The sequence below is a fragment of the Piliocolobus tephrosceles genome, chromosome 4 (genome assembly GCF_002776525.5).
Source record: "Piliocolobus tephrosceles isolate RC106 chromosome 4, ASM277652v3, whole genome shotgun sequence".
NCBI classification, from domain to species: domain Eukaryota; kingdom Metazoa; phylum Chordata; class Mammalia; order Primates; family Cercopithecidae; genus Piliocolobus; species Piliocolobus tephrosceles.
Window position 1 is genome coordinate 33,936,998 of NC_045437.1, and position 24,070 is coordinate 33,961,067.

Consider the following 24,070-nt stretch of genomic DNA (forward strand, 5'->3'; position numbering starts at 1 on the left):
ACTAGTATAAAACAGCACTGCCTATTCCAAAGAGAGAATGAAAGCAAATTACAAACATAATTGGGAAAAGAAAAAATACTACACACTCCAATTTCTCAGGACGCAGTAGATTTTATTTCAGGTGGGGATAAGGGACAAGCAGTGTGAAGACAGGGAAGGAGAGAAGGAGGTCTCTGTGTTCTGAATGATTCCCTACCCCGCTGTTGAGAGTGCCACATTCTGCCCTTTTACAATTTTAATTACTTTTTACTGGGACTTTGATAACACCACAGAAACTTTGTGGCTTCCTGTTAAAATGATTGTGTTACAAGCCTAATTTTTATTAGAAAAGTGAAATTTAACAAATATTTTTATTTTTATTATTTTGAAGCAGTTCATCAATTCTAGGTGGAAGCACTACATCATTAAATGGGAAATCAACAAATGAAAAATGAAAAAAAAAAGGTTACTTATCCATTCACAGTAAGCACAATTTTACTAGAAAGAGAGATAAACTTCAAAAAGACAGAACTAAAAGTCATATATAAGACCGTATTCTTCTATATGCTACACATCAATTTGTAGTGGCACCAAAGTGTCGCCTGCTCTGCCTGAGGGAGCACTCCCCCAGTGGTTTTCCATAGGAAATAAAGTTAAACTTTTATGAAAGTAAAAATGCCTAGGTCAAATAGAACACACATAAGGAGGAAATTCTTTATAAAATAAGTACCTTGATGTTAGGGTGACTTGGAAACAATTCTTACTCTCTGAATTCTAAATAGCTGAAGACATGCAGCTAAAACAATAATTTTTATTTTAATTTTTATTGTTTTTGAGATGGCATCTTGCTCTGTCACCCAGGCTGGAGTGCAAGGGCGCAATCTCGGCTCAATGCAACTCCCGCCTCCCAGGTTCAAGTGATTCTCTTGCCTCAGCCTCTCGAGTAGCTGGAATTACAGACACCCACCACCACGCCCGGCTAATTTTTGTATTTTTAGTAGAGACGGGGGTTTCACCATGTTGGCTAGGCTGATCTTGAACTCCTGATCTCAGATGATCCACCCGCCACGGCTTCCCAAAGTGCTGGGATTACAGGTGTGAGCCACCACGCCAGGCCTAAAATAATAGTTTTAAATGTGCAAAAATATCTATCCTTACTGAGCTGATTTATATTTGTTTTAAATTCTTTTTAGATTCAACTGTTAAAAAATACATTAGGCCAGGCGTGGTGGCTCACACCTGCAATCCCAGCCTTTTGGGAGGCCAAGGCGGGTGGATTGCTTGAGCTCAGGAGTTCAAAGATTAGCCTAGGCAACATAGTGAAACCCTGTCTCTACAAAAAATACAAAAATTAGCAGGGCATGGTGGCATGCACCTATAGTCTTAACTATTTGGGAGGCTGAGATGGGAGGATTGCTTGAGCCTAGGAGATCAAGGCTGCAGTGAACTGTGATCCTACAACTGTACTCCAGCCTGGGCAACAGAGCAAGATCTTGTCTCCAAAAATAAAAATAAAAAACCTTAGATCAAAATAAATTTAGAGCTAAATCATCAGAATTAAACAGTGACTAATAAGATGCTAGAAGAAAATCTGAAATTGGAGATTCTTTCATCTAACAAAGTTCCTAAATGCCCATTATACATTAGGCACTGTTCTTTGTTCACACTAGTAACAAAAGACAAAAAATAACTATGCTACTTCACATTTAACAGTCTTTAGAATGTTGTCTGATTAGATATTTCTGTAAGTATCTTTTAGGTTTGTTCTGTTCTTGGTGTTTAAACAAAAAATATTCTGACAACATTTAGTAGATTCATATCTTTCCTTCTTGAACACATACACTTTAAAAAATTTCAACTTCTTTTGTAGCCGCTAGGCATGCTGAGATTGAGAGACTTATTAGTTATCAGGTACTGACCCTGGCCACCTCCCAGAATTGTCCATATGCCTAGGAAGCAGTGCCTGCCACTGTGCTGGAGTGGCCTCCTTGCAGCACACTTTGCTGTAATACTCTCCAAACCAATTTTCTCTTAACGCTATGTGACCTTTATTAAGGTAGGGCATTCCAATATATCCTCCAGTTTTGGTGAGTATCACTGAATGGTTCTCATCAATTAATACTTTGGTACACTTTTATTTGGGGGAGGTGGTGGTCACAGTGATTAGCATCAGCGGGTAAGGGCCAGAAAGGCTAAATGAATCCTGCAATGGGATGATAGTTTTTTATCCTAAAGAACCGTCTCACTCAAAAGGCCAATAGTGCCTGTCCACGAACAGACACTGAGCTGTTGTCACCTGGTACGGCAACAAAGACAGAAGCTTCACTGTACTCATGTAATTTTTTCTACTAGAGAGTAAGTCAGATAATTTTAGTATTGTATTTTATTAAATATATTTATGTGCCACAAAAATTATTTTAGTGACAACTACCAGGAAAGTACAAAATCACTTAATAACTGGTTTTCTACACCTCGATTTGTCAAGAAACTCCTAGGCAAATGGAAAGTAGTAAGTACTGGCTGCCGTTACTTACTACAGTGAACAGTTTTGAGAACAAGAAGAAAACATGTAACACTGGAAATTGCTTTATATCCCGTTCACAGATCTCTTTAAAAGGTCTACTTTAAAAATAAATCACATAAAGAATTGTTCAGACTTGTTTGGTGATGCCTCAACTTCAGAACATTTGCAAGGAAATCACATGTAAAAGCAATTATCTCAATACAATTAAATCCTATTAAAGGAAAAAAGTTTCCTATTAAAGAAAAAAGTTTCCTTTAAACCAGTGGTTCCCAAAATTTAGCATGCATCAGAATCTCCTGAGGGAAGCTTGTTAAAATACAGAATACTGGCCTCCTCCCCAGAGTTTGCTACAGGTTTGCAGGCCGTTCTGATGTTGGTGTGGGCACAACACTTCGAGAACCACTATTTTATGATCTAGTCTCTAGAATTCAAACTAATAAGCAATGCTCATATGCCTTTGTTTTTTCTAATAGTAAATAAATAAAAGAACATTTCAGGTAGCTGCATCAAACTTTAAGCCTTTACACTCTTGAAATGTTACCTTGGCTCACAAAACTGTGAGTTCAAAAGACAGAACTAAAGGACAGTCCTGAATAATCATGAAAACATTTATTTACATGCCCTCTACAAAATGTATTTAGAAAACACAGTAACTATTAGGTATACGACCTTGCTCCTATCTTCCCCATCGTGCTTCTTCTCTACAGAAAATCCAGTATGAAATAAAGAGTACTGTACTCAGAATAAGAACTTCATCTATCATAAATGTACACATAAATATCAGTGAATTGTCATACTCAAGACTCAAGAGTCAGGAACTTCTTCATCAGGGCAGCAGTAATATTCCACAAAACATATCTGTCCATCTTCATTTCTAATCATATACTGTAATGAAAGGAAGCCTCTGTTATCTGTCCGAATAGATACCTTACAAGATAGGACTAATGCCTTTGTAGAGGGTTTCAGTAAAGAAATCTTGTATCTGTAGAAGACAAAATAAAAAGCTGTTATATCAACACAGTGAACACTGCTCAGAACTCCCAAGGACAAAAAGTGGCAAAACTAAGAATAAAATCAGGTACTTATCCAATTTGCTAATATTTTCTCTTGATGTTTTTAAAATTCATCCACTGTTAGAACCCTACATCCCCTAGTAAGTCCAACACTGTACTGTTTATTTTTATAAAATGCTGTGCATTTTAATTAACAGATTGAAAGTGTTTTTATTTAACAGAAATCTGGTATTTAACTTCCTCTTTAATGGGAATCTCTATATTAAGAACTGACCTGTTGACTTGGGTCTGATTACAATGAAATGCTTCCATCAAATCAGAATCTTTGGGATAGTCAAGGTGGGAACTTCCTGCATTTCCAAAAGTAGATAACCTATAGAAAATGATTACCTCATTTATTCATTGGTCCAAAAATAAACCACATTAGGATCCAAATAAAGAAAACACTTCCTTAAGAAATTCATACTAGTGGAGGAAACAGACATGTACACAAATGCTTACAACACACGATAACAAGTACCATAATAAAGCTTCCACTAGAGTTCCGGGAGTTCAGGGCAACTAATCAACGGCTTTGAAGAAAATCAATTGTAAAAGGAAAAGGGTAGGGGACACTTTAATTTCATTACCCTAATCCTACTCTGAAAATGACTTTTCCTCATCCTTAAGTCAGAAATATATAACAGGAGAGAGAATTGAGGACTGATGGAAGACCTTGATCTAAGTCAACTGCAACCCTTAGGTCTGTTCCCAATCCTACACCGAGGAATTACAGCTTTTCTGTATCTTAGATTGCTCTTAAGGCTATTTCACGGTTTTCCTCACTTGGTAATACCAGAAGTTATTTGTAGACAATTTGTAAGTGTTAATATGCTGATTTAATCTGCAAGAACTTCTGAAGCATTTGCTGCAGGGTTAGCACATTGCTAACTATTATATGAGCATGGTGATAAGATCCAGGTTGGTTTTCCCTAAGTTCCATTTCTGCCCCCATCTTCTAGGTGTTGGTTTTCCTGGGGTCCATCTTTTCTTTCTTCTAATATAATCTCTCTCTCTGACCCGTCTCATCCATGCCCAGCCATGATGATGGTTCCCAAATCTAAATTTCCAGTCTAAATGGATTGCCTGAGCACCATAACTATGCATCCAGCTCCTCCCTAGTGTCATGGGTACTTAAAATTTAACATATCCAGGAAAAAATTTCAACTCCTACCTCTCTACCATCAAATTGAACATATCCAGGAAAAAATTTCCACTCCTACCTCCCTACCACCAAATTGTTTCCCATCCTGGAGATGAAAGATACCATGGTCCACCTAGTTACCCAGGCTGAGAGAGATCACTGAGGAGATCCTCTGAAGTACTATTTAAGTACCTGAAATTTTTTACTTCATTCCACTGCTAAAGTAGGGTTTCCAATTTCCATTTTAGTTAACACTTTTGTCGGACCCTGAACCAAATTTCTTAACTCCCCAAAGTCATGAGAAGGGCCTGTGATTCTTTTTCTTTTTTGAGACGGAGTCTCACTCTGTCACCCAGGCTGGCGTGCAGTGGTCAAATCTCAGCTCACTGCAACATCCACCTCCTGAGTTCAAGTGACTCTCCCACCTCAGCCTCCCGAGTAGCTGGGATTATAGGCACACGCCACCATGCCCAACTAATTTTTCTACTTTTAGTAGAGACAGGGTTTCACCATGCTGGCCAGGCTGGTCTTGAACTCCTGACCTCAAATGATCCGCCCACTTCAGCCTCCCAAAGTGCTGGGATTACAGGTGTGAGCCACTGCACTTTTACAGCCGGGCTTGTAATTCTTATAAAGTAGTTACAAAAAGATTACCTTATTCCTTTTATTCCATATGTATTTAGTGCCTTTATTTAACATTCTGAAATATTTCAAAAAGCGAGTATTTAGATCCTGAAATATTCTGAAAAGAGAATATTTAGATCCTCTCTCTAAATTGCTAGAATCTCTAAAGTGAGTCTAACCCTGAAAAGACATTTGTGTTAAAGTATCAGGAGCAGCTTTTTTGACATGGTATTCCTGCTGAAAACTGCCCTCTCTTGGGAAGCCAGCTTTGAGCAATCATCTCTAAATCCTTATATAAGCGTTTCCCAGGTATCTCTGTGTGCTATATTGGTACTTAATGGTTTGCTGTTTCACGTATGTTGGCTTCACCTTGGTTTTAAGCTGTTCTTCCCATAATGCTTAATAAGATGAATAAGCACATGGTAGGTGATCAACAGATACTTGGTGACTGAATGAACCATGTGTAAAAAACATCTTCTTCTGCAACCTGAACTAACTTGAAAAAGATACCATAATACAAACACCCTTTCAAACACTTAAACCCAATTTTCCTCATGACGTAACCTGATCTATGACAGTAATAAGTAGTAGAATGAAAATACCACTCATTTATAAATTAGGGGACTGGGCTTCTCATCTAGATGCCACCACCACCTAAATATGAAATAGTGAGTGAATCTTCCTGGGTCTTAAGTTTCTTGAACCATAAAATTATGAGGTAACAGTACAAGCTGTCTAAAGTTGTGAAAACTCTAAAAATGTGGATAATAAAAATTTTGCACCCTAAGCAAATGTGTAAGTGGGAAGATGGGAGTACACACCACATTAACTACAACTGCACTGCTCTCAAGTACCTGAAATAAGGCTTGTCGGGAGACATGGTAATCTGTAGGACTTCACTCGTCATATCCAATTCAGAAAATGCTTCACGGAGCCCCTCTGACTGCAGAATAATTTTATTAATAACATTGGTGCTGCAGAAATCAAAATCCAAGGTCTCCTCAGGTTCCTGCGTATTGATTTTGCAGACTGTTACCACTCCTCCTTCTTCCAGAAACAGCATCAAAGGGTAACCATAACCCTGGTAACACATCCGAAGTGCAGTTAAAGTCCCTGCAATGGAAAGAAGTCATATTTGGCGTTAGCTTTACAGCACTGGGTTCAGCTTCTCCCCGAAATGATACATAAAATTTCTCAAGAATAATTTATTCCGTCCAATTTCTCACATACATGTATTTCCTCATAAAAAGGGATTACATCTGCCCTGATGACAGCTGTGTGTAGACAATTCCAAAAATACAAAAAAATTGGGAACCAGAATAAAATGTAACAAAATTCTTTGGAATCATTTTCAGGTTGTCATAAACACCTCAGAATTAGCTTGTTGATTTTACATCCACACAATTTCAGGATAGAGAATCTATATGGATCAATACAGCAAGTAACTAAATTGCTGCAGAACAGGGTATACTATTGCTTGAAGGTTCAATGTGTGTAACAGTGGATTGCTATCATCTGCAGTGTACCATCAGTGGACTCACTATGACAAGGATCCTTCCAACTTTTCCAACTGGGAGATATTTATATTTCCTCAAATTTTAAAATCAAATTGAGAGAAAAACAGGGTTGCTAATGGTGGTGTAAATTTTAACACAGCAAACCACTAGAGGCAAGGAGGAATATGACAGGATATTCAAAGTCCTTCCCTTACTGGATTGAGAGCCACAGTGAGGAATGGAATATGACAGATGCTTTTGTGAAAAACCAGCTGGAGAACACTGTTATTAGAAAAAGTATAATTAAACAGTGGAATTGTCTGTGGAAAGTTAAAATACATTTTTCTGGAGAACGATAATGAATTTTTCCTAGCTAATCTCCAGGTTGCTTTCCTATGAAATAAAATTCTGGGGATTCCTTATAGTTTTATACCTACAGCAATTGAATTTCACCATTCTTAAAAATAATTCCCTTAACAAATAAAAAATATGCATTTTAAAGAAAATCATTTGGCAGCTGGGCACGGTGGCTCATGCCTGTAATCCCAGCACTTCAGGAGTCTGAGGCGGGCAGATCACCTGAGGTCTGGAGTTTGAGACCAGCCTGGCTAACATGGTGAAACCTCATCTCTATTAAAAATACAAAAAAGTAGCCGGGCATGGTGGCACGTGCCTGTAATCCCAGCTACTTGGGAGGCTGAGGCAGGAGAAGTGCTTGAACCTGGGAGGCAGAGGTTGCAGTGAGCCAAGATTGTAACATTGTACTCCAGCTTGGGCAACAAGAGAAACTCGGTCTCAAAAACACCAAAAAATCATGTATCAAAATAGACATAACTTATAAAATATGGCTTAAAAGAAACAAATTTTGAACATAGCCAACTAGGAGTCAGGAGAACTGGCTTTCGTTTTTCTCTGCCACTAATTAGCTGAGTAATTCTGGACAAGTTAGGGAAAAGAAGCAATTAAAACATTTCACAATGTTAAAGATATTAAAGACATGTCCAAAGTATTCTTTTGGCCAGTTCAAATTTAAAATCCCTCAAAGCCTTGTAAATTAAAAAAAGATGAATGTAAATACTTTTACAAATATGAAAGAACTATAAACACACTTGTAATTAACATTGTGAAATGTTAGAACCCATGACTGTGGCCACCAAAAAATGAATTGGCATTAGCTTTCTGAACAAATGTTTATATTCCAAATAACTTCTTGTATTTTTTTGACCACTGTGTATAACACTTTTATGTCTTTATACTGATAATAGTTTACCTGGCATAGGACTTGATCCAAAAATAGATAAACAGTCTAAAAGGACAGTTAAATTAATTCGAAAAGTAACAGACTCTTCCTGAACTTTAAACTCTTGAAATATTCCAGCCTATGGAAAAAGTAAAAATGAAAATTGTTATATAAAAGAATGAAAACTAATACATAAGGTCCTAGATTTCACTTTATATGTTTAAAAAATACAATACTGTGCTAATTCCATGAGAATAATTTCTGATTAGCAATCAAAACATCTTAGAGACATCCTTTGAAGCATCCTTATATCCATTCCTGGATCTAAAACTATCCCTCTGTGACTCTCCCTTGTCTCGTTTTTGTGCCTATCACTACTGCTAAGGTCACTTGGAAAACAGACAAATGACTTGATCATGCATGAGCAATATTAGTTACAACTTTTATTATTATTTTTTATTGATACGGGGGTCTCACTATTGTTCCTCAGGCTGGTCTTTAATGCCTGAGTTCAAGCGATCTTCGTGCCTCAGCCTCAGTCTCCTGAGCAGCTGGCAATACAGGTGTGAGTCACTATACCATGTCCCCGCATGAGGACGAGAACCATGTCTTATTTACCTCTCTATCCCTGAGGTCATGCTGTGCACTTACGTGTTAAAAAAAATGCTTACTTGAATTTGCAATCCTATCTGAACCATACAAATATTACTTTGGAAGAATAAAAATTCTATTACAACCAGTAAAGGGAAAAAATACTCTTTAGTAACAGCAAGGTGGTAGGATCACACTGGTAAAAAGAGCAGATATTCTGGAAACAAATGTTCAGGGTTCTTATCCCAATTCAGCCACTTACCAGCTGTGGGACTGTTGGCACATCACTTAAAATTGTGCCTCGTTTCCCCATATATAAAACGGGAATAACAACAGAACCTACCTTACAGGACTACTGTTAAAATTAAATAAGTTAAACACTAAGAAGACTGTAGCCTAGCCGATAGTCTAGTTTAATAAACTTCAGTCATTATTAACCATTATCTCTGTAAAACAAGATGAGAAAAGAATTTGTTACCGGGAGAGAAAAAATTCAAGTAATGACGTTTTGTTCTCTAACTTAAGACTATTAAGTTATTTATCTATTAAGTTATTTATTGTGACTATTGATTATTAAGTTATTATGAGTATTAAGTTATTTATTATGTCTACTAAAACCTTCGGATTTCATTAAATTGCATTTAGAGTATCTATGGCACAGGCTTAAAAGCGCCTACTTCCATACCTGAATAAAAGCATTTGCTTGCACACACTTTGCATTTTCCACTGTTACTTTGATACCATTTTTAGTTGCGAAACACGTGGCATGCTCTCGGAAATGAATAGCTTTCAAAATAGTGGAGAGATTCCTAACGTTGTCAAGGCTGGCCACAAGGCTGTACTGATCATCCTCATCTTGGATCTGCTGGGTTAGAAGGGGCATCGTCCACTGCGCATTCGGCCCGGAAGGAAATGCTCCTGGGGCTAACACCTGCTCGGCGGATCGCGAAACACCTGAAGGGATTGGACAATAAAACTCACATCAGTGCAGGCGAGGTCTGTCGAGCTTCACTTGCGCTGAGAGGCAGACGGCGGCTGGGCGGCTGAACTCAGCTGACCAGGCCGAACCCCACCTGTGTCACTTAATTGTCTTTGTAATTTTGGGGGAAAATTAAGTTACGATTTCCTCGTCTCCGTAAGAGGACAATAACGTGAAAAGTTGTGAAGAATGAAGACACGCAACTGACACGGTATCTCCGCTTGGGGCCAGCTTCTCCCGGCCAAACAAGAACTACGAATACGCACCGAGTCGCTTTGGTGCCGCCCGAGCCACCAGCCTGGCTTCCAACAGAACAGGCGATGGGGGGCGGGCCCAGAGTGTCCAGAAGATCCCCCAAGAGTCCCAGACAAGCCCATTCACCAGCCAGCCCGCGGGACAGCATCGCTTACTAGTCTCGGGGTCCCCGAGTGCTGACACCCTACCTTTGCGGTGGGGTTTGGACGCCCGAGAGACCTTCCCAGGAAAGTCCCGGAGGAGGGGCTAGACAGCTCCGAGAAATCGCGTAGGAAGTGGAGTGGATCCCCCCACTCTTCAGCTCTTCCCTCAACCTCGGCCACCGTCACCACAGAGCTGAAGAAGGCCTAGAGAGCCGCGCGTGCAGCGCCACCGAGACCGGAAGGAGACACCGCAGACCTGGAGGACAACCCCGTAGCTGAGCGCTTAGAGCCACCGAACCATAGAGATCGGAAAGAGGAGCGAGCGGCAACGCCGGAAAACAGGCCAGGAGCGCAGGCGGTGAGGCAAGATGGCGGCAACCAAGAGGAAACAGCGTGGAGGCTTGGCAGTTCAGGCGAAGAAGCCAAAAAGAAACGAAAAAGATGCCGCGCCGCCAGCTAAGCGGCACACCACCGCAGAGGAGGTGGAGGAAGAAGAGAGGGACCGGATTCCAGGCCCCGTTTGCAAGGTAGAAGGGTATGCCCCCGGGCTACACCGGCGGCAGCGGCTCTGTGCGCCTCTTGGGTTACTTACTTGACTACAGCTCTCCTAATTTCAGAGTAGCCCGGGTGTTAACGGTAGGTCAGTTTTAGCAATTCTCCCGGCCAGACTAGGCACCGAGTTTTCAGCGAATCCTTGTGCACGTGTCCGCCCTCCTGGAGGCGGCGGGTTTTAAAATCTTTACCCGGCCCACGGGGAAGCGACTTACAGGGTGCTCAGATCTAGCGTTTTGTCTTCGTAGTTGTTGAGTTGTTTTTCTTTGTTGTTGTTGTTGTTTTTTTAATATTTTTGAAAAGTAGGGCTTTTCCTTGCCTGTTTCTTGATATTGAGTATTTCTTCCAGTGATTAGTATGCCCATATGCTGCCATAGTCAGCCACTCTCAGTCAGGGATCCTACAGTTTGTTAAGTGAGCCTTTAAAAAGTTGTTGCCCTTGGGACTGTGACTCTGACTTGTTAACCAGTTTTTAACTCAAGGGATAATGAAAAATAGGCTAGGTACTATGAGCTTTACCTGTATGCAACAGACATTGAATGTGCCATGCATTTTACCAAGTTAGGCATCCTTTGGGTTTGAGATTGCAAAGGTGACTAGCATGTGACCCCTTCCTCCTGAAATGTTGGGAGTTTAGGAGGAAACTTAAGAATTCAAATAAGTTGATGGTTTTTATTCAAAAGAAGGGCACATAAGTTGTTGGAATTAGCTAGCTTTCATTCACCTGAGAACTCATCTTAAGCTAGACAGAATACTGTGAAGGCAAGGATTATCTTTGACATTAATTTCTGCGTCCTCCGCACTTAGCAGACTACTCTAGCACGGAGTAGATGTTAAGTCAGTGACCCTGTGACCACGATGGCAAGCTCTAGGAAAGGAGTGTGAGCTCTTAGGAATAAAAGATAAGTGTAAATTCTAGCCCCGCTCTTTTCTGCGCTCTTTTCTGACCTGCAGATTGGGGAGGGGGGAGAGAATATTTACTTTTTATGAAAAATAAGCTGGACTTGTACACTTCTAATAAATGTTAGTGTTCTCACTCTTCCCTTAAGGAGCTAGATAGTATCCATAATCTGAGCCATACTTTGATATATTCTATGGAAATGCAAGAGATAGAGATTACTTTTACCCTAGTATAATAAGATAAAGAATCACGAAGGATTTAGTCTTTAAGCTGCATATCAGAAGAAGTGTAGAATTTTGACATTCAGAAATGAGAGGGAACACTCCAAGGGAGGGAAAAAAAAACTGATAAAAGACTTTGAAGTAGGGAAATGCTGAAAAATGTAAAAAATAGAGCCAGATTGGATTGCATTAGGCTTCATTTGGGGTAATAATGATGTAAAAATGAAAATATATTTTACAATTCAGTGTCGAAACTATGTCATTTGAACTTTGTTTAGAAAACTCTGGGAAGTAAGGATGTGACTGAAGTATTAACTTTAAAAATGGCCGGGCGCGGTGGCTCAGGCCTGTAATGCCAGCACTTTGGGAGGCCGAGGAGGGTGGATCACTAGGTCAGGAGTTCAAGACCAGCCTGGCCAAGATGGTGAAACCCCGTCTCTAGTAAAACTACAAAAAAAAATTAGCCAGGTGCAGTGGCGGGCACCCATAATCCCAGCTACTCAGGAGGCTGAGGCAGGAGAATCGCTTGAACCCGGGAGGTGGAGATTGCGCCACTGCCCTCCAGCCTGGGTGACAGAGTGCGACTCCATCTCAAAAAAAAAAAAAGAGTAAACTTGAAAAAGCTAGTCAACCATATCCGTTGGAGGTGTTCTTCATGTCTGAGAAGGTTAGCCATTTAGGAGTTTTGCAGTTAATATAAGACTCTAAATAAGTTCAGTGTGAATTAGAAAGGATTAAGAATTGTGGGAAATTATTATGAGACCTCTGTCATGGAGAGCACAAAAATAAAAGAGGGCTAAGAAAGAACTTTCAGGGTTGGGAGGAGGAATTGGAGAGATTGAAGATGAAAAACAAGAAACCAAGGAGGGCATTTCTGGGTGGCAGATGTGGTCAGTGAATGTCGGTGAGAGATGAAATTAAAGGAGTCAGGATGATTTGACTTGCTACCTGGAAGCTCTTAAAAAACAAACAGGGCCAGGTGCAGTGGTTCTCACCTATAATCCCAGCACTTTGGGAGGCCAAGCCGCTTGAGCCCAGGTGTTGGAGACCAGCCTGGGCAACAAAGGGAGACTCCCGTCTCTACAAAAAAAAAATACTAACTGGGCATGGTGGCACATGCCTGTAGTACCCAGCTACTGCAGATGCTGAGGTGGGAGGATCACTTGAGCCCAGGAACTTGAAATTGCATTGAGCTGTGAGCATGCGTCACTGCACTTCAGTCTTGACAACAGTGTGAGACCCTGTCACAAAGCAAGGTCAGTTCAGTATGAGATTTTAAAATCTTTTTAACATTTTCTTTTTCTTTAGGGCAAGTGGAAAAATAAGGAACGGATTCTCATCTTTTCTTCCAGAGGAATAAATTTCAGGACAAGACATTTAATGCAGGACTTGAGAATGTTGATGCCTCATTCTAAAGCAGGTGCCTTTGTATCATATACTTTAGAAATTTCTGTGTATAAACTTAGCTATTTTTATGTTTTCACTTATTTTATATATTCTTCATTTGTTCAGTGTTTTCACGAAAAAAGCACAATACCTTTTATCTTTTCAAGTGCCACAATTTTTCTAGTTAACATTTTGTAAGAAATTCTTTAGACTTCATTAGGTAGTTTCTTTACTTTTGAAAGCACATGTCCTAATCTGATGGAAACGTTTTTTGGAAGTCCAGGAACGCCTTCACTGTAATGTTCCTAAAGGTCCTGAGATAGGAGGGATGGTTTGTCCTAAGTGCTAAGGACTGCCATGTGTTGCTTTTTGGGCTTTTTTTTTTTTTTTTTTAACTTTTTATTGAAAAATGTAGCGGGGATAGAATTTGAAGCACCTTTTAAGTTGGAGTCAGAGCCTATTTCTAAATGCCAAGTTATTTATTTATTTTTATGCAATGAGTTATTTTACAGGCAAGAACAGTATGGCCAGGCATAGTAGCTCATGCCTGTAATCGCAGCACTTTGGGAGGCCGAGGTGGGTGGAACACTTGAGTCCAGGAGTTCCAGACCATCCTGGGCAACATGGTGAAACCCCGTCTTTACAAGATAAAAAAATGAAAAAAGTAAAGTAAATTAGCCAGGTGTGGGGCCACTTGCCTGCAGTCCCAGCTACGCAGGAGTCTCAAGCAGGAGGATGGCTTGAGCCCAGGAGGTCAAAGCTGCCATGAACCATGATTGTGCCACTACACTTCAGCCCTGGCAAGGAGCAAGACCCTGTCTCAAAAAAAAAAAAAAAAGTTTAGAACAGTGGAGTGGCAGCGCCATCATATTTGTGCTTATGTTGAGAGGTGCTTTGGGGTTTTTTTTGGTTTTGTGTTTTTATTTTAAAATTTTTAATTTTTTTTTAGATTCAAGGAGTATATGTGCAGATTTGTTACACAGGCATAAAGTCAGTTTTCTTTAACATCTATGATTAACAAGTGAAAGATATTTTCATTGAAACTAGTTTCCTTTAACATAGTCTTTGGTTTATGAGAATTTTCCCATTTTTGAAAAGGATTCCTAAAATACCTAAATACTGAGAAACACTGCCTACGCTATAATTTCTAAATCTTACAGACTATATTTTATTTTCTTTACATTTACAAAGAGTCAAGATTTTTTAAGCGATTGTTTTCAGGTCTTGTTTTGAAAATTAATAATAAAATCTCCTTTAAACTGAAGAGTGTAAAAACACTTATTTTTTAGATAGCATATGTGGTTTGATTGAAATAACTTTGAAATCACCTTTAATTTACTTGCTTTGTCTTTTTTTTCTTTTTCTAGATACTAAAATGGATCGTAAGGATAAGCTATTTGTGATTAACGAGGTAATTTTAGAAAGTAATTGCAATAAAATATTTTAAAAACGTTAACAGTGGCTCATTTCAAAAATAAGTCATTCAGTGACTTTAAAAATTGTTTTGTAAAAACTATTCAGACACGATTTATTAACTCTTCAATAACTGCTCTTCCAGATTTTTCTCCTACAGTTTAGTGCTTCAGTCATTTCTGTTTATTTTGTCTGAACAAGCATATTGAAATCTCAGGAGAAGGATTATGTCCATTTTTTAACCCCGTAGTGTCTAGTATTATGCTAAATCCATAGTAGGTACTCAAAAAATTATCAGTCAGCATATATAAAGTAAAATAAGAAGTCCATTAAACATATCTATATATGTAGAAAACCCACATGGTAAAAAGTGTTTTGCTAGTATTAAAAGTGATTTGTGTGGAACTGCTCTTAAGGTATTACAAACTAGGAATAGGTTACATTTTCAAAGTATACTACACTTATGTATATTTTTTTAACCTCTGGAAGCACAGAACATAAATTTACATTTTAAAGCAAAATTTTCAAAACTTAGAAGAATTAGGATCCTTTTTTTTGCTATTAGCCTTCTTTAGATCACAAATTTTTGAACCTCTGCTATATTACCACATCATTCTATGTGTTGCAGAAACTGTTTTAACAGAGCAATGTCCCTGTCATTATGGAACTTACATTCTAATGGAGACAGGCCATAAACAAGGTTTATAATTTCAAGTAAAGATAGGAGAAATGAAGCAGGTTATAGGTTTTCAACAGCTGAGACTAGACCGGAAAAACCTGTTCAAAGGGATGATGTTTAACTTAATATTTGAGGAGAGATTTAATGAAGGAGAAATATGGTAAAAGACCATCTAGGTAGAGAAAATGGCAACTACAAAGGCCCAGAAGTGGCACAAACTTCCCATTTTTGTGTTTATTCTAAGACCAATAAGAAACAAAAGCATTGGATCTAAGTTTTTCTTTTTTTAAGTTGTCAGGGTTTGTTTATTTGTTTAATTGGTTTTGGAGACAAAGTCTCACTCTTACCCAGACTGGAGTGAAGTGGCATGATCTCAACTCACTGCAGCCTCTGCTTCCTGGGTTTAAACAATTCTCCTGCCTCAGCCTCCCAAGTAGCTGGGACTACAGGCACACGCCACTATGCCCAGCTAATTTTTTGTATTTTTAGTAGAGATGAGGCTTTGCCGGGTTGCTCAGGCAATTCACCCACCTCGGCCTCCCAAAGTGCTGGGGTTACAAGCATGAACCTCATCCACCCATAAGTTGTTAGGTTTAAAGTCTTAAATAGTTTGGAGTTTATGAGTAGTATATTAATTAGGGTTTATGAATACTACAGTAATACAAGACTTCACTCCTGTAATGTTTTTGTATCTTCTCAAGTGTGACTTTTGTAAGCCTTGAAGACATTGAAGTTTAATTTGAAATAGGTTTTATATACTTAGGCTTTTTACCCAATCCCTTAATGACTTTATAGAACCAAATCACTAGAAATGATAGTATAAATGAAGAACAACTTAAGTTTTGTAATCTTAATATCAAAAAGCTAAAAAGTTAAAAACCAAAATAATCATTAAAAAGGATGTTTTTAGTTCTGTAAGGACTGGATTTTCATAAGATTGGCTAAGAAGATTGATTATGAAGGATCAACATAAGATTAGTTGTGGTATTCCTTATCTATTTTTAGTCTTTGTAGTTTGTACATGGGGCTATGGGCACAAGAGGTTCCTGGCCAGGTGTGGTGGATCACGCCTGTAATCCCGGCACTTTGGGAGGCCAAGGCAGGCAGATCACCCGAGGTCAGGAGTTCAAGACCAGCCTGACCAACATGGAGAAACCCCATCTCTACTAAAAATACAAAAGTAGCAGGGTGTGATGGTGCATGCCTGTAATCCCAGCTACTCTGGAGGCTGAAGCAGGAGAATCATTTGAACCTGAGAGGTGGAGGTTGCGGTGAGCCAAGATTGTGCCATTGCACTCCAGCCTAGGCAACAAGAGCGAAACTCCATCTCAACAAAAAAAAAAAAAAGAAAAAGAGGAGGGGGGAAGTTTCCAGTAATAAGAAATGAGACCATTTTAGATGCTAGGCCCAAAAATATGATAGATAATTTCATCCGAGATATGGGCAGAGCATCTAGTTTACCTTGTGTAGAATACCTAAAAGGAACTTAAAGGTTCCTTCTGTGAATAAATAAATGTTTCGGTCTTTGTAGCCTATTAGCCTGGTTAGGTATTTTTGAGATAATCTAAATGATATTAATCACATATAATTACTTTAGTTCTCACTTATATTATCTACTTCATTTTCCTATACTTTGCTTCCTTTAGGTTTGTGAAATGAAGAACTGTAATAAATGCATCTATTTTGAAGCTAAGAAAAAACAAGATCTCTATATGTGGTAAGAGAATGTATTAAGATATTGGTTAAACTCATTTATTTAAGTGGATTTGTTCTTTGTACCTTTTATGTTATAGACTCCTAGTCTTTCATGTTAAGAGGTTGAGAATGAATAAAACTTTTTTGATTTCACAAAACTTGATACCTTTAAAGAAAATTAAATATATGAATATAAGCATATTATTTATGGTGAATAGGTGGTAAGCATTGACTACATTCGCTAATCAGTTGAAAAAGCTTCCTCCATATCTTTCAGGCTTTCAAATTCACCTCATGGACCATCTGCTAAATTCCTTGTTCAAAATAGTAAGTTGACTCAATAAAATTTTTTAGATGAGGAAATTAAAAATAATCTTTAGAAATAGTTGTGCAAAAGTTGTAACTATTTTTGTTTTTGTTGTAATTTTTCTAGTTCATACCCTTGCTGAACTAAAGATGACTGGAAACTGTTTGAAAGGTTCTCGGCCCCTTTTGTCTTTTGACCCTGTAAGTTTCTCATTCAGTGTACGAGGTCTAATTTTCTTATCTGGCATGGCTGATTTTAGTAGATACAGTTGTGTAATTCAATTTAGTTTCACCCCCACTTTGATTTTATGGATTATCAATTCTTTCAGGCACATTTATAATGAGGTTATAGAAACAAATGAGCAAACAGTTTTAAACAAGGCAATCTACTGTTAAATAATATGCTTACTTTATTTTTATAGGCTTTTGATGAATTACCACATTATGCTTTGTTAAAAGAACTCTTAATTCAGGTAAATATCTTTTAGCTATCCAAAATATACATGATATATCTTGGAATAAGGAACTAACATACACTTTTTAAACTAGATCTTTAGTACACCACGGTATCATCCCAAAAGCCAACCATTTGTGGACCATGTGTTTACTTTCACCATTTTGGATAATAGGATATGGTTTCGGAACTTTCAGGTAAGCTTTACTTGATTTTTAAAATTATACCTTCTTTTTAACTGAATTAAATTTATTTATTTATTTATTTATTTATTTATTTATTTATTTATTTATTTATTTATTTTTTGAGACAGAGTCTTGCTCTTGTTGCCCAGGCTGGAGTGCAGTGGCACAATCTCGGCTCACTGCAACCTCCACCTCCCGGGTTCAAGCTTCTCCTGCCTCAGCCTCCTGAGTAACTGGGATTACAGGCACCCGTAATCACGCCTGGCTAATTTTTGTATTTTTAGTAGAGATGGGGTTTCACCATGTTGACCAGGCTGATCTCAAACTCCTAACCTCAGGTGATCCTCCCACCTTGGCCTCCCAAAGTGCTGGGATTCCAGGCGGGAGCCACTGCGCCTGGCCTAATTTTTTTTTGTTAGAGATAGAGTGTCACAGTGTTTCCTAGGTTGATCTTGAACCTCCTGGCCTCAAATGATCATCCCTCCTCAGCATCTTGAGTAGGTGGGATTACAGGTGTGAGCCACTGTACATGGTCAATTTTTAATTAAACTTTTAGATAAGGATATACAGGGTCTGCATACACAAAAAATGCAAACAATCCTTTTGTTTTAAATAGCTTCCTTTTCCCTAAAGAGATTGCTGCAAGTAACTATGTACTGTCTTATATTTTAAGTGATCTCTACCTACTTCTATTCATGACTGTTAGTTGATACAGAGTATGGATTTCCTAATAAGCCATTATATATTTCACTTTATAGAAAGGGAATAGCTTGAAAATCCATGAGATACCTGGGTTCCTCATTTGTGGAAAGTGCTGTAAAGGATACAATACAATATAAGTTTCTCTCTAAAAGCTTTGAAACCACCTCAAGGGTTAAGACCTAGCAAAATGTAATTGCTATAGAAGGCATTCAGTGGCAACTGTTAGATGATGAGTCATACAGTGACTCATTCAGGAGAAAAGAAGGGGTGATTCTAGAAATCTTTAAACAGGAGTTTGGCAGGATAAGTGCAGAAAGATGAAGAGGTGGAAGAGAACAAGAACAAAATTTTAGACAGCATATGACATAAACTGAGCTCTTTTGTGCATATTTTATATTGGATACCTGGCATATGAGTTGAACACATCCTCTTAACCTCTGAGGGCAGACATGCCTAAACTAATAGATAACATAAGTATTTGTTGTTCAGAAGTCACCTTTTAATTCCATAATCAGAAGCTATTAAATAAATTTGACCACATATCCTTTCCTTTTAATCTATCTTGAATTAGATTTATAAACAATTTAGGGATTGATTTATGTTTCAAGAGTTCCCCCATAATATGCTTTAATACATTTGTTAATAGTGATTACTATTTTAAAATCCTATTTAACCACAGTTTTTCAAGGATATATGCATTGTGAGAAGCAAGATGTGAACCAAAATCTGATTACTCAATTTGAAAAGTACACACTGAAAAAACATTTTTCCATGACAACTTCCTATAAGTACTAATAGATTTCAGAAAATACTGATGATTTGGCATTTACCAAGTTTCACCCCCACCTTGATTTTATGGATTATCAATTATTTCAGGCACATTTATAATGAGGTTATAGCCAGTATACCTTTTTGGAATAATGTAACCAAACCAAAACGAAATGTTTACTTTTTATTAAAGATCATAGAAGAAGATGCTGCTCTTGTAGAAATAGGACCTCGTTTTGTCTTAAATCTCATAAAGATTTTCCAGGGAAGTTTTGGAGGACCAACTTTATATGAAAATCCTCACTACCAGTCACCAAACATGGTAAGCTGTTGTGTTGTTCAGTAGTCTTCAATGTACCAGAACCCTTTGACCAAAATGATTCTGTGAAGTAATTGCTGTTTTATTACCAGTGAAACTGAATTTGGTTTTTGCTGCATAGAGATTTGGAAATTACCCTTTTTTTCATGACACTGGCTGAAGGGATATAAGGTTTATAACTGAAAGGTTTTGCCTTATATAAAATGTTTATTTTTATTTCAAAAGCTTCTAACCTTCTTTTTTTTAAATTTTTTTTATTTTAGCATCGGCGTGTCATAAGATCCATCACAGCTGCAAAATACAGAGAGAAACAGCAAGTGAAAGATGTGCAAAAACTGAGAAAGAAAGAGCCGAAGACTCTTCTTCCACATGATCCCACTGCAGATGTTTTTGTAACGCCAGCTGAGGACAAACCAACAGAAATACAGTGGGTAAAACCAGAGCCAAAAGTTGATTTGAAAGCAAGAAAGAAACGGATTTACAAAAGGCAAAGAAAAATGAAACAGAGGATGGACAGTGGGAAAAAAAATAAGTCAATGGAAACCTGATTTGTTTTTCAATTACTTTATATTTATTTTGTATTCAATGTGTAAATACTTTTATTATCTGATACTATCTTATGTCTAATTAGTTAGTGTAGCATTTAGAAGAAAGAAACATTAAGATCTTAAAATCAGTGATTATCTTTTTCTAAATAAAATATCACCAGAATTCATAAGTTAATTTCTGATTTCTTTTTAAAGTTTGTATTGCTAAAAATGTAGCACACTTAATGTAGCCTATTCTCTTGGGTTGGAATTTTTGGTTTAGCAAAGCTGAAATTCAGACATTTATTAGGTCTTATTATTTGTAAAAGCATTCAGCACTTCGAGAGCGTCGGTTGTGGATGGTAAAGTAGGAGTAGACTGGTAGAAAGGAAAGCATCTCACTGAAGTTTACTTTACTCTGAGTCACCAGCTAATGAAGCCACGGAAGAACTAACCTCTGATCTGTCACTTCAGGAAAGAAGTCATTAAAATGTTTACATTTTGAGAATCAAATGCATTAATGGCTGTGTTGAAAGCACTTTGTAAATTTTTTATTTTATTATATTTTATTTCTGAGGTGGAGTTTCGCTTTTGTTGCCCAGGATAGAGTGCAATGGCGCGATCTCGGCTCACCGCAGCCTCCACCTCAGTGGTTCAAGCAATTCTCCTACCTCAGCCTCGCAAGCAGCTGGGATTACAGGCATGTGCCACCACGCCTGGCTAATTTCTTGTAATTTTTAGTAGAGTTGGGGTTTCTCCATGTCGGTCAGGCTGGTTTCGAACTCCTGACCTCCGGTGATCTGCCCGCCTCAGCACCCAAAGTGCTGGGATTACAGGCATGAGCCACTGAGCCGGGCCATATTACATATTTATTTTAGAAACAGTGTGTGTAGATTACTTATTTAGAAAACTAATAGTAAAAGAAGAAAAAAATAGGACAGTTGTTAGAGGGGATACCAGAACATTTGAATTTTTCCCCACATGAAAGAGAAACTGCTTATTGTGTAAGGGGGCACTGGGCTTCATATGGGTAAATTAGTAACAGGGAAAGAAAAGATTCTGAGTACCAGTGACCATGGAGGTAGGTGGCTGCTGACATGGACAGGTAGAAAGACAATAATATATAACACATACATCTAATGAAATTACACATGCTGTTTCATCACCTGCTTTTTTGACTGCACACCGATTGTTTTTCTATGTGTTTGTTCTACATGTTGACTTGCTAACTGCATAGTATTTTGTGTACCATAGCTATGTAATCAGTATTTACAGTTTTTCCTCTTTTTTTTTTTGCTGGTATCAATGCTTGTAGTGAATACTCATCTATATATGTTACATATGTCTTTTTACACAACACTTTTGGTTTCCTAGAAGTGCAACTTAGGTTAAAGATTATGAACTCTAAACTTTTTGCTTGCTTCCTCCACCACCATAACCTTGCTAGAGGTTAGAGGGTTCATTTCCTTGTCCCCTTACCAGTTTCACTATGCATGAAAGAATCTGTCGATTTAATAGGTTAAAAAAAAAAAAACACTTTTTTTTTTTATTAGTTATTGGTTTATCCTTTTTGACTGGACTAATGTTTTTCTGTAGTAGGATTGTCTTTTACTGATTTTGTAAGTGCTTTTATATAGTAAGTTTATTGTAGATATCTTTCCTAGTTCACTTACATTTTATGTCTTTATTATTTTAAGTCTTTAGGCAGAATGATCAATATTCATGGTTTTTTTCCTTAAATTTTTTGTTAAGAACGGCCTTCCTGAGTGTTTAATTGGCTACTTATCTTGAAATAGTCTAAATTAGGAAACTTGAAATCTTGAAGTCATCTAAATTATGCAGGTAATTCAGGTCAGAGGTTCACTTGAAATACTTGTATGTGACTAGGGCCAAATCTGGTTAAATAGAAAAAAAAAACTGAAGTGGCCATTATTTTATTTAGGCAGTTGAATAGTCTTGGATAAAAATAAGACAGCTGTATTCAGAATTTGTTTTTAAACATCCACATCTCAGGAACAAGTTAATTATAGGTTATAAACTACATCAACAAGTTGGAAGTTTGAGTAGAGATACAAACTTGCGCTTTTGATGTGTGCATTGTGCAGTTTTGGTGTAATTTCTGATTTCACAATTTTCAGTTAACAGTTTCCATATAGAGGTATCCTTACATCTCCAATTCCCTTTCACAATTATATAGATATCTTATTTGAGAATTCTTCTGGAATGGAACATTTCTAAAGTCTGTGGTCATTTAAAGGGTACCTGTTTAATAAAAGATGTTCCTTTATTAGCAGCAGGGTCTTGCTCTGTCACCCAGGGCTGTAGTGCGGTAGTGTGGTCATAGCTCACTGCAGGCTGTAACTCCTGGACTCAAGTATTCCTACCTCAGCCTCCTAAGTAGCTAGGACTACAGGCCCACACCACCAGGCCTGGCTAGTTCTTTTTTTTTTTTTTTTTTTTACAGGCAACCCCCATGCCTGGCTAGTTTTTTTTTTTTTTTTTTTTTTTGTAGCGGCAAGTTCTCGCTATGTTTCCCAGGCTGGTCTTGAATTCTTGGGCTGAAGGGATCCTCCCGCCTCAACTTCCCAAAGTGCTAGGATTACAGGCAGGAGCCACCATGCCTGGTCAAGATGTTCCTTTAGATTGAAATTTATATCTAGCATAGTTACCTTTATACAATGTTAGAGGCAAAAATTCCTCTTTCTTCAGAAGGTAAAAGAAGTGAGTGATTCCTAGAGGCTATATCCAAAACCAAATTAAGCTGGAGGGAGAAAATACTCCAAATTAAGTTGGAGGGAAACTTCCCTTGTTTGTTTTTGCCCCCCCCCCCCCCCGCATCCCTACCACCCACCATCCCAATTCTGTTCTCAAGAGGGGGAAGGTTTCATATTCCCCCAAACTCAGACTTCTCAATCCTTATCCGTTACCAATTTACCAACTAACTAAGACTGTGTAGAGTTTTCCTCTGGAAAAAAGGAAAGTGTATGAATTCTGAGTAGTGAGTTGGTTGGTCAGTGGTGTGTGAAGTAACCTGATGAAGCTTAGCGTTGGTTTCTTTTATTTTACCGGGGGCAGCATATTGGGGAAGAGAAGGATAACCTTCCTAAACCACTTGGGTACCCCAACCCTGTGCAATAGATATTAGCAACATAGCTAACCATACGTGGTTGGTAAATACAACCCACACTTAACTGATGCATGTAGACTTTCCACATTCTAGTGAAATATATTGGCGTATTAATGCATTTTTAATAACAATTATGGTATTATTTTGATACCTTATCAAAGTGTTTGGAATAGTTGTGCAGATCTTCCATCTTGTAATACAATGTGATACAGCTAGTCAGATCAACCAAAACCTACTGGTTAAATACTATCCTTTAACTGCTTTCTTAACCTAAACCGATCTTGGAAAGGTAGGATTAGAGGCCAGAAAGTTAGGATTAGAGTGATGGATGGATAGATCAGCACAATTTCATCCATGGTGGTGGTAAGGCTTTTCATTATTTTTAAGTGTATCGATGCTTCCCTTTTAAATTGTTTCAGCTTAAATAATCTTACTGTCCTTTCTCATGCATATTGGTCAAGATGATCAATACCAGAGATCTTAAGTGGCAGCTGAAGGGAATTAAAAATTGAGATAAAAAACTTGGTATTCGGTCCAACCGAATTCTGCTATTGTATTAGCTGAGAAGGCTTGAGTCAACCACTTGACCACTTGGAGTCTGAATCGCCTCATCTATAAAAACGGGGCTCCCTTGATAAATTCTAATCAGATATTTTCCAGAATCCTCTCCCATCCCAGCTCCGGTCTCCCCCTTCAGCCCTCATGTCGGCAGCCACTCACACTGACCGCCATTTGTGTCCCTCATAATGACACCAGCGTGGCCCTGCCTCCCTCCCGCGTGGCCCCGCCTCTCACCCCGCAGAGGCCC

At 38.2% G+C, this 24,070-nt stretch overlaps 2 protein-coding genes across 4 annotated transcripts; one reads left to right on the forward strand and one right to left on the reverse strand.

Annotated features, from left to right (window-relative positions):
- Positions 1 to 91: 91 nt before the first annotated feature.
- On the reverse strand, positions 92 to 10,327 carry RAD1 (RAD1 checkpoint DNA exonuclease). 3 transcript variants are annotated; one of them, XM_023216533.2, is made up of 6 exons: positions 10,073 to 10,327; positions 9,336 to 9,604; positions 8,090 to 8,198; positions 6,178 to 6,436; positions 3,791 to 3,889; positions 92 to 3,485 (listed from the first exon to the last, which is right to left on the reverse strand). In XM_023216533.2, exons 2-6 carry the CDS (start codon positions 9,531 to 9,533, stop codon positions 3,308 to 3,310), a joined length of 843 nt encoding a protein of 280 aa, XP_023072301.1. In that variant the 5' UTR covers positions 9,534 to 9,604; positions 10,073 to 10,327; the 3' UTR covers positions 92 to 3,307. The 3 variants fall into 3 exon arrangements, with proteins under 3 accessions (XP_023072301.1, XP_023072303.1, XP_023072302.1); XM_023216535.3 differs by having other exon boundaries at positions 92 to 3,388; positions 10,073 to 10,319; XM_023216534.3 differs by lacking the exon at positions 3,791 to 3,889 and having other exon boundaries at positions 10,073 to 10,322.
- On the forward strand, positions 9,677 to 20,335 carry BRIX1 (biogenesis of ribosomes BRX1). Its single transcript, XM_023216531.3, has 10 exons — positions 9,677 to 10,554; positions 13,010 to 13,121; positions 14,455 to 14,498; positions 16,826 to 16,896; positions 17,152 to 17,201; positions 17,308 to 17,381; positions 17,603 to 17,653; positions 17,730 to 17,831; positions 19,483 to 19,611; positions 19,872 to 20,335. Exons 1-10 carry the CDS (start codon positions 10,396 to 10,398, stop codon positions 20,154 to 20,156), a joined length of 1,077 nt encoding a protein of 358 aa, XP_023072299.2. The 5' UTR covers positions 9,677 to 10,395; the 3' UTR covers positions 20,157 to 20,335.
- Positions 20,336 to 24,070: the final 3,735 nt, after the last annotated feature.